At 41.5% G+C, this 9,419-nt stretch overlaps 1 protein-coding gene across 1 annotated transcript; it reads left to right on the plus strand.

Annotated features, from left to right (window-relative positions):
- The first annotated feature begins 8,218 nt into the window (after positions 1–8,218).
- Positions 8,219–9,146, plus strand: LOC114901313 (olfactory receptor 6B1). Its single transcript, XM_029233014.1, is given in 2 exon segments — positions 8,219–8,835; positions 8,837–9,146. Coding segments are annotated over 2 exon segments (927 nt in total).
- Positions 9,147–9,419: the final 273 nt, after the last annotated feature.

Raw genomic sequence — 9,419 nt, forward strand, 5'->3', positions numbered from 1 at the left:
AGGTTGCTTCCATGTCCTGGCTATTGTAAATAGAGCTGCAGTGAGCATTGTGATAAATGACTCTTTTTGAATTATGGTTTTCTCAGGGCATATGCCCAGTAGTGGGATTGCTGGGTCGTATGGTAGTTCTATTTTTAGTTTTTTTTTTTTTTTTTGTGGTACGTGGGCCTCTCACTGTTGTGGCCTCCCCTGTTGCGGAGCTCAGGGTCCGGACGCGCAGGCTTAGCAGCCATGGCTCACGGGCCTAGCCACTCCGCGGCATGTGGGATCTTCCCGGACTGGGGCACGAACCCGTGTCCCCTGCATCAGCAGGTGGACTCTCAACCACTGTGCCACCAGGGAAGCCCTATTTTTAGTTTTTTAAGGAACCTCTGTACTGTTCTCCATAGTGGCTGTATCAGTTTACATTCCCACTAACAGTGCAAGAGGGTTCCCTTTCCTCCACACCCTCTCCAGCATTTATTGTTTGTAGATTTTTTGATGATGACCATTCTGACCAGTGTGAGGTGATACCTCATTGTGGTTTTGATTTGCATTTCTCTAATAATTAGTGTTGTTGAGCATCCTTTCATGTGTTTGTTGGCAATCTGTATATCTTCTTTGGAGAAATGTCTATTTAGATCTTCTGCCCATTTTTGGATTGAGTTGTTTGTTTTTGTGATACTGAGCTGCATGAGCTGCCTGTATATTTTGGAGACTAATCCTTTGTCATTTGCTTCATTTGCAAATATTTTCTCCCATTCTGAGGGTTGTCTTTTCATCTTTTATGGTTTCCTTTGCTGTGCAAAAGGTTTTAAGTTTCATTAGGTCCCCTTTATTTATTTTTGTTTTTATTTCCATTTCTCTAGGAGATGGGTCAAAAAGGATCTTGCTGTGATTTATGTAATAGAGTGTTCTGCTTATGTTTTCCTCTAAGAGTTTTATAGTGTCTGGCCTTACATTTAGGCCTTTAATCCATTTTGAGTGTATTTTTGTGTGTGGTGTTAGGGAGTGTTCTAATCTCATTCTTTTACTTGTAGATTTCCAGTTTTCCCAGCACCACTTGAAGAGGCTGTCTTTTCTCCATTGTATATTCTTTCCTCCTTTATCAAAGATAAGGTGACCATGTGTTTGTGGGTTTATCTCTGGGCTTTCTATCCTGTTCCATTGATCTATATCTCTTTTTTTGTGCTAGTACCATACTGTCTTGATTACTGTAGCTTTGTAGTATAGTCTGAAGTCAGGGAGCCTGATTCCTCCAGCTCCGTTTTTCTTTCTCAAGATTGCTTTGGCTGTTCGGGGCCTTTTATGTTTCCATACAAATTGTGAAATATTTTGATCTAGTTCTGTGAGAAATGCCATTGGTAGTTTGATAGGGATTGCATTGAATCTGTAGACTGCTTTGGGTAGTATAGTCATTTTCACAATGTTGATTCTTCCAATCCAAGAACATGGTATATCTCTCCATCTGTTTGTATCATCTTTAATTTCTTTCATCAGTGTCTTATAGTTTTCTGCATACAGGTCTTTTGTCTCCTTAGGTAGGTTTATTCCTAGATATTTTATTCTTTTTGTTGCAGTGGTAAATGGGAGTGTTTCCTTAATTTCTCTTCAGACTTTTCATCATTAGTGTATAGGAATGTCAGAGATTTCTGTGCATTAATTTTATATCCTGCTACTTTACCGAATTCATTGATTAGCCCTAGTAGTTTTCTGGTAGCATCTTTGGGATTCTCTATGTATAGTATCATGTTATCTGAAAACAGTGACAGCTTTACTTCTTTTCAAGTTTGGATTCCTTTTATTTCTCTTTCTTCTCTGATTGCTGTGGCTAAAACTTCCAAAGCTATGTTGAATAATAGTGGTGAGAGTGGGCAACCTTGTCTTATTCCTGATCTTGGAAATGGTTTCAATTTTTCACCATTGAGAACGATGTTGGCTGTGGGTTTGTCATATATGGCCTTTATTATGTTGAGGTAAGTTCCCTTTGTGCCTACTTTGTGGAGTGTTTTTATTGTAAATGGGTGTTGAATTTTGTTGAAAGCTTTTTCTCCATCTATTGAGATGATTGTATGGTTTTTCTCCTTCAGTTTGTTAATATGGTGTATTACTTTGATTGATTTGTGCAAATTGAAGAATCCTTGCATTCCTGGGATAAACCACAGTTGATCATGGTGTATGATCCTTTTAATGTGTTGTTGGATTCTGTTTGCTAGTATTTTGTTGAGGATTTTTGCATCTGTGTTCATCAGTGATATTGGTCTATAGTTTTCTTTCTTTGTGACATCTTTATCTTTTTTTGGTATCAGGGTGATGGTTGCCTCGTAGAATGAGTTTGAGAGTGTTCCTCCCTTTGCTATATTTTGGAAGAGTTGAGAAGGATAGGTATTAGCTCTTCTCTAAATGTTTGATAGAATTCGCTTGTGAAGCCATCTGGTCCTGGGCTTTTGTTTGTTGGAAGATTTTTAACCATAGTTTGAATTTCAGGACTTGTGATTGGTCTGTTTATATTTTCTATTTCTTTCTGGTTCAGTCTAGCGAGGTTGTGGTTTTCCAAGAATGTGTCCATTTCTTGCAGGTTGTCCATTTTATTGGCATATAGTTGCTTGTAGTAATCTCTCATGATCCTTTGTATTTCTGCAGTGTCAGTTGTTACTTCTCCTTTTTCATTTCTAATTCTATTGATTTGAGTCTTCTCCCTCTTTTTCTTGATGAGTCTGGCTAATGGTTTATCAATGTTTATCTTCTCAAAGAACCAGCCTTTAGTCTTATGGATCTTTGCTATTGTTTCCTTCATTTCTTTTTAATTTATTTCTGATCTGATCTTTATGATTTCTTTCCTTCTGCTAACTTTGGGTTTTTTTGGTTCTTCTTCCTCTAACTGCTTTAGGTTTAAGGTTAGGTTGTTTTTTTGAGGTGTTTCTTGTTTCTTGTGGTAGAATTGTATTGCTATAAACTTCCCTCTTAGAACTGCTTTTACTGCATCCCATAGGTTTTAGGTCGTCGTGTTTTCATTGTCATTTGTTTCTAGGTACTTTTTGATTTCCTCTTTGATTTCTTTAGTGATCTCTTGGTTATTTAGTATTGTATTGTTTACCCTCCATGAGTTTGTATTTTTTACAGATTATTTCCTGTAATTGATAGTTATTTTCATAGCGTTGTGGTCAGAAAAGATACTTGATACGATTTCAGTTTTCTTAAACTTACCAAAGCTTGATTTGTGACCCAAGATATGATCTATCCTGGAGAATGTTCCATGAGCACTTGAGAAGAAAGTGTATTCTGTTGTGTTTGGATGGAATGTCCTATAAATATCAAGTCCATCTTGTTAAATGTATCATTTAAAGCTTGTGTATCCTTATTTATTTTCATTTTGGATAATCTATCCATTTGTGAAAGTGGGGTGTTAAAGTCCCTCACTATTATCGTCTTTCTGTTAATCTCCCGTTTTATGGTTGTTAGCAGTTGCCTTTTATGCTGAGGTGCTCCTGTGTTGGGTGCATAATTATCTACAATTGTTATACATTCTTCTTGTATTGATCCCTTGATCATTATGTAGTGTCCTTCTTTGTCTCTTGTAATAGTTTTTATTTTAAAGTCTTTTTTGTCTGATATGAGAATTGCTACTCCATCTTTCTTTTGGTTTCCATTTGCATGCAATTTCTTTTTCCTTCCCCTCACTTTCAGTCTGTATGTGTCCCTAAGTCTGAAGTAGGTCTCTTGTAGATAGCATATATATGGGTCTTGTTTTTGTATCCATTCAGCCAGTCTATGTCTTTTGGTTGGAGCATTTAATCCATTTACATTTAAGATAGTTATTGATATGTGTGTTCCTATTACCATTTTCTTAATTGTTTTGGGTTTGTTATTGTAGGTCTTTTCCTTCTCTTGTATATCCTGCCTATAGAAGTTCCTTTAGCATTTATTGTAAAGCTGGTTTGGTGCTGCTGAATTTCCTTAGCTTTTGCTTGTCTGTAAAGGTTTTAATTTCTCCGTCGAATCTGAATGAGATCCTTGCTGGGTACAGTAATCTTGGTTGTAGGTTTTTCTCCTTCATCACTTTAAATATGTTCTGCCACTCCCTTCTGGCTTGCAGAGTTTCTGCTGAAAGAGCAGCTGTTAGCCTTATGGGGATTCCCTTGTATGTTATTTGTTGCTTTCCCCTTGTTGCTTTTAATATTTGTTCTTTGTATTTAATTTTTGATAGTTTGATTAATATGTGTCTTTGTGTGTTTCTTCTTGGATTTATCCTGTAGGGGACTCTCTGTGCTTTCTGGACTTGATTGACTATTTCCTTTCCCATATTAGGGACGTTTTCAAATGTAATCTCTTCAAATATTTTCTCAGACCCTTTCTTTTTCTCTTCTTCTGGGACCCCTATAATTCAAATGTTGGGGCGTTTAATGTTTTCCCAGAAGTCTCTGAGACTGTCCTCAATTCTTTTCATTTTTTTTTTTATTCTTCTCTGCAGTAGTTATTTCCACCATTTTATCTTCTAGGTCACTTATCCATTCTTCCTCCTCAGTGTTTCTGCTATTTATTCCTTCTAGAGAATTTTTAATTTCATTTATTTAATTTCATTTATTGTGTTGTTCATCATTGTTTGTTTGCTCTTTAGTTCTTCTAGGTCCTTGTTAAATGTTTCTTGTATTTCTTGTATTTCTCCATTGTATTTCCAGGATTTTGGATCCTCTTTACTGTCATTATTCTGAATTCTTTCTCAGGAAGACTGCCTATTTCCTCTGCATTTGTTTGGTCTGGTGGGTTTTTACCTTGCTCCTTCATCTGCTGTGTATTTGTCTGTCTTCTCATTTTGCTTAACTTACTGTGTTTGGGGTCTCCTTTCTGCAGGCTGCAGGTTCATAGTTCCCGTTGTTTTTCGTGTCTGCCCCCAGTGGGTAAGCCTGGTTCAATGGGTTATGTAGGCTTCCTGGTGAGGGGACTTGTGCCTGTGTTCTGGTGGATGAGGCTGGAACTTGTCTTTCTGGTGGGCAGGACCACATCTGGTCGTGTGTTTTGTGGTGTCCATAAACTTAGTATGATTTTAGGCAGCCTTTCTGCTAATGGGTGGGTTTATGTTCCTGTCTTGCTAGTTGTTTGGCATAGGGTGCCCTGCAATGTAGCTTGCTGGTCATTGAGTGGAGCTGGGTCTTAGTGCTGAGTTTGAGATCTCTGAGAGAGCTTTCACTGCTTGATATTACGTGGGGCTGGGCAGTCTCTGGTGGACCAATGTCTTGAACTTGGCTCTCCCACCTCACAGGCTCAGGCTTGACACCCGGCTGGAGCACCAAGACTCTGTCAGCCCCCCGGCTCAGAAGAAAAGGGAGAAAATAAAGAAAGAAAGAAAAAAGAAAGAAAATAAAATTATTTTTTAAAAAGTATTATTAAAAATAAAAAAGTAATTAAAAAAAAGGAGAAAGCAACCAAACCAAAAACAAATCTACCAATGATATCAAGTGCTAAAAACTATACTAAAATTATAAAAAAAAAAACAACTGACAAATAGAACCCAGGACAAATGGTAAAAGCAAAGCTGTAGAGACAAAATCACACAAAGAAGCATACACAGTCACAAAAGGAGAAAAAGGAAAAAAAAAAAAATATATAAAAAGGAAGAAAGCAACTAAATCAATAAGCAAATATACCAATGGTAATAAGGATAATAAACTCTAAATACTAAACTAAGATAGATATAAAACCAGAAACAATTTAGATGCAGAAAGCAAACCCCAAGTCTACAGTTGATCCCAACGTCCACCGCCTCAACTTTGGGATGATTTGTTGTATTATTTGATGATTTGTACCTGGAATACAGGTATTCCACAGATGCAGGGTACATCAATTTGATTATGGAGATTTAATCTGCTGCTCCTGAGGCTGCTGGGAGAGATTTCCCTTTCTCTTCTCTGTTCGCACAGCTGCCGGGGCTCAGCTTTGGATTTGGCTCCGTCTCTGGGTGCAGGTTGCCTGAGGGCATCTGTTCCCACCCAGACAGGACGGGGTTAAAGGAGCAGCTGATTCAGGGGCTCTGGCTCACTCAGGCCGGGGGGAGGGAGGGGTGCAGAATGCAGTATGAACCTGCAGCAGCAGAGGCCGGCGTGCTGTTGCAACAGCCTGAGGCATGACGTGTGTTCTCCCGGGGAAGTTGTCCCTGGATCATGGGACCCTGACAGTGGCGGGCTGCACAGGCTCCCAGGAGGGGAGGTGTGGAGAGTGACCTGTGCTTGCACACAGGCTTCTTGGTGGCTGCAGCAGCAGCCTTAGCATTTCATGCCCATCTTTGGTGTCCATGCTGATAGCCACGGCTTGCACCCGTCTCTGGAGCTCGTTTAGGCAGTGTTCTGAATCCCCTCTCCTGTGCACCCCGAAACAATGGTCTCTTGCCTCTTAGGCAGTTCCAGACATTTTCCAGGTCTCCCTCCTGGCTAGCTGTGGCGCACTAGGCTGTGTTCACGCAGCCAACCCCAGTCCTCTCCCTGGGATCTGACCTCCAACGCCCAAGCCTCAGCTCCCAGCCCCCTCCTGCCCTGGCAGGTGAGCAGACAAGCCTCTCGGGCTGGTGAGTGCTGGTCGGCACCGATCCTCTGTGTGGGAATCTCTCCGCTTTGCCCTCTGAACCCCTGTTGCTGTGCTCTCCTCCGTGGCTCCGAAGCTTCCCCCCGTCCACCCCCCATCTCTGCCAGTGAAGGGGCTTCCTAGTGTGTGGAAACTTTTCCTCCTTCACAGCTCCCTCCCACTGGTGCAGGTCCCGTCCCTATTTTGTCTCTGTTTTTCCTTTTTTCTTTTGCCCTACCCAGGTACGTGGGGTGTTGCTTGACTTTTGGGAAATCTGAGGTCTTCTGCCAGCGTTCAGTAGGTGTTCCGTAAGAGTTGTTCCACACGTAGATGTATTTTTGATGTATTTGTGGGGAGGAAGGTGATCTCCACGTCTTACTCCTCCGCCATCTTGGAGCTATCTCTCTCATTGCTTTTAGACCACTATTGGGATCCCCTGTTATGACCTATGGGGTCTTGCTCATGCTGGCCCTGCCCACCTTTCCCACCTATTCCTGTGCTCCCTCCCCCATCCATCACAGCACAGCACTGGCCTCATCTCAGTGCAGCTCTCTCCCACCTCACTCTTCAATGGGCTGGGGCCCTGGCATCCTTCTCTCTCTTAATGTTACCTCCCCAGAGGTCAGAAAGACCTTCCCCAATCACATGAGTATCATGTTCAGTTTTTTAACCTTTGTAGAAAATGTCTCATATTTTATTATGTATTTCTTATTGTTTTCTTATTTTATAAAAAATCTCCTCCGAGAGACTCTCACCTCCACCCCCAAGGACTTAAATCTCCCCAAGAGGAAGCTCAAGTATGCTCACCATTCTGCTTGGCCCATAGCAGTTACTCTCCTCACTACTATTAGTCCATCCCTACTTTTTAATGCCCTAATATGGGGTAAGAGCCCTTTCACACTTACTGTCATTTAGAGTTTATATAAAATTTTATTTACATTATTTCATTTGGGTTTTGATTCACATTGACATAAGCTAGATAAATATTAACATTCACATTTGCAGAAGAGGAAATTGGGTTTCAGAGAGAATAAGATTTCAAGGTTCATATTGCAATCTATGGGCAAACCTGGTACTTGACTGAGGTCCAGGTTTTTAATACTGAAAAGCCTAACTCTCCTCATTGCACCTTCTCATGCACCTCACAGAATATGACAGGTTTCACTCTGTCTCCATGGATTGTAGAGGGAGAAAAGTATTGGTATGTGAAGGATAAATGAATTGTAAAGGTAGAATTTCCAGAGCTCTGGGTGGATGAAAGGCCAAGAAAGCCAGGTGTATCCTTTAGAATTGGCAATGGTAACATGGAACATGGTGGTTTGATACTGTTTAATTTGGGTGTGGTTGTGAAGGGCAGTGTAGAATATTAGATAGAGCATGTTGTTTAGACTTGGACTTGAATGTGATTCCTGCCCTGCTGCCAGTGGGAATGTGGTTAAGTAACTTAATACCTTTCCAAAGCTCAGTTTCTTCATTACTAAGATGGGTATAATAACATGTATAAAGAGGCTGTGTGAGAATCAAATTATATTATGTGCATAATGTACCCAGTGTATGATCTAGCCTATAATATACTATTAAAACATGATATCTGTTACTGTTACTACTAGTCAGAGAAGGCAAAAGATGGAAGTCTGACCAAGTGATTTTTTCCCCCAGGAGAGTTAAACCCTGTGTCTCCAATATGGAAGTGGAGAACCAGACACGGGTCACCAGGTTCATTCTGGTGGGGTTTCCTGGGAACTGGGGTGTGCGTGCAACAGTGTTCCTCATGTTGCTCGTGGCCTATATTCTGACAGTGGCTGAAAATGTGATCATCATCCTGTTGGTGCAGCAGAACCTGCCACTGCACAAGCCTATGTACTTCTTCCTGGCCAACCTGTCCTTCCTGGAGACCTGGTACATCTCTGTGACTGTACCCAAGTTGCTGTTTAGTTTTTGGTCCGTGAGCAACAGCATCTCCTTCACTCACTGTATGATACAACTTTACTTCTTCATTGCACTCATGTGCACAGAATGTGTGCTCCTGGCTGCTGTGGCCTGTGACCGTTATGTGGCCATCTGCCGCCCACTGCACTACCCCACCATTATGAGCCATGGGCTCTGCTTCCTTCTGCCTCTTGGTTCCTGTACCAATGGCTTTGGCATCTCCTTGGCTAAGATCTACTTCATCTCTTGCCTCAGCTTCTGTGGCCCCAATGTCATCGGTGATTTCTTCTGTGATATCTCTCCAGTACTTAACCTCTCCTGCACAGACATGTCCACAGCTGAATTGGTGGACTTTGTCCTGGCTGTGGTCATCTCCCCCCCCCCCCACTGTCCTGTCCTATGGATGCATTCTGGCCACCATCCTACACATGCCCACAGGAAAGCAGAAGGCGTTTCCTACTCGTGCCTCCCACCTCGTGGTGGTCACCATCTTCTATTCAGCTACTATTTTCATGTATGTCTGGCCCCGAGCCATTCATGCTTTCAACATGAACAAAGTTATTTCCGTCTTCTATGCCATTGTTACCCCTGCTCTTAACCCTTTCATTTATTGTCTAAGGAACCGAGAGGTCAGAGAGGCTCTGAAGAAACTGGCTTAATGCCAGGCCATCCGATCTGGCTAGTCTGTTATAATTGATTAGAAAGAAGTAATTTGATTTGGTGCCTGCTCTTCCGTCCTCCATCCTTTCTCCTTTAATGCCTCACCTGGATATTACTCACGTTAATGTGACCTCACCACATCCACATTAACCACGGGCTCTTGGCTATGTCCTGAGGTCTGCATCAATCTGTGTTCTAAGGGCATACCCCTTGAACAGAGAATTCCCTTTGGCTCTGATCCAAAATGGGCTTTCTAAGACTGTGAGTAAATTCCTGAGTTAAGTGGGAGAGAGAGA

Source organism: Monodon monoceros, unplaced genomic scaffold (genome assembly GCF_005190385.1).
Source record: "Monodon monoceros isolate NGI ecotype Baffin Bay Population unplaced genomic scaffold, NGI_Narwhal_1 Super_Scaffold_2, whole genome shotgun sequence".
Taxonomy (NCBI): domain Eukaryota; kingdom Metazoa; phylum Chordata; class Mammalia; order Artiodactyla; family Monodontidae; genus Monodon; species Monodon monoceros.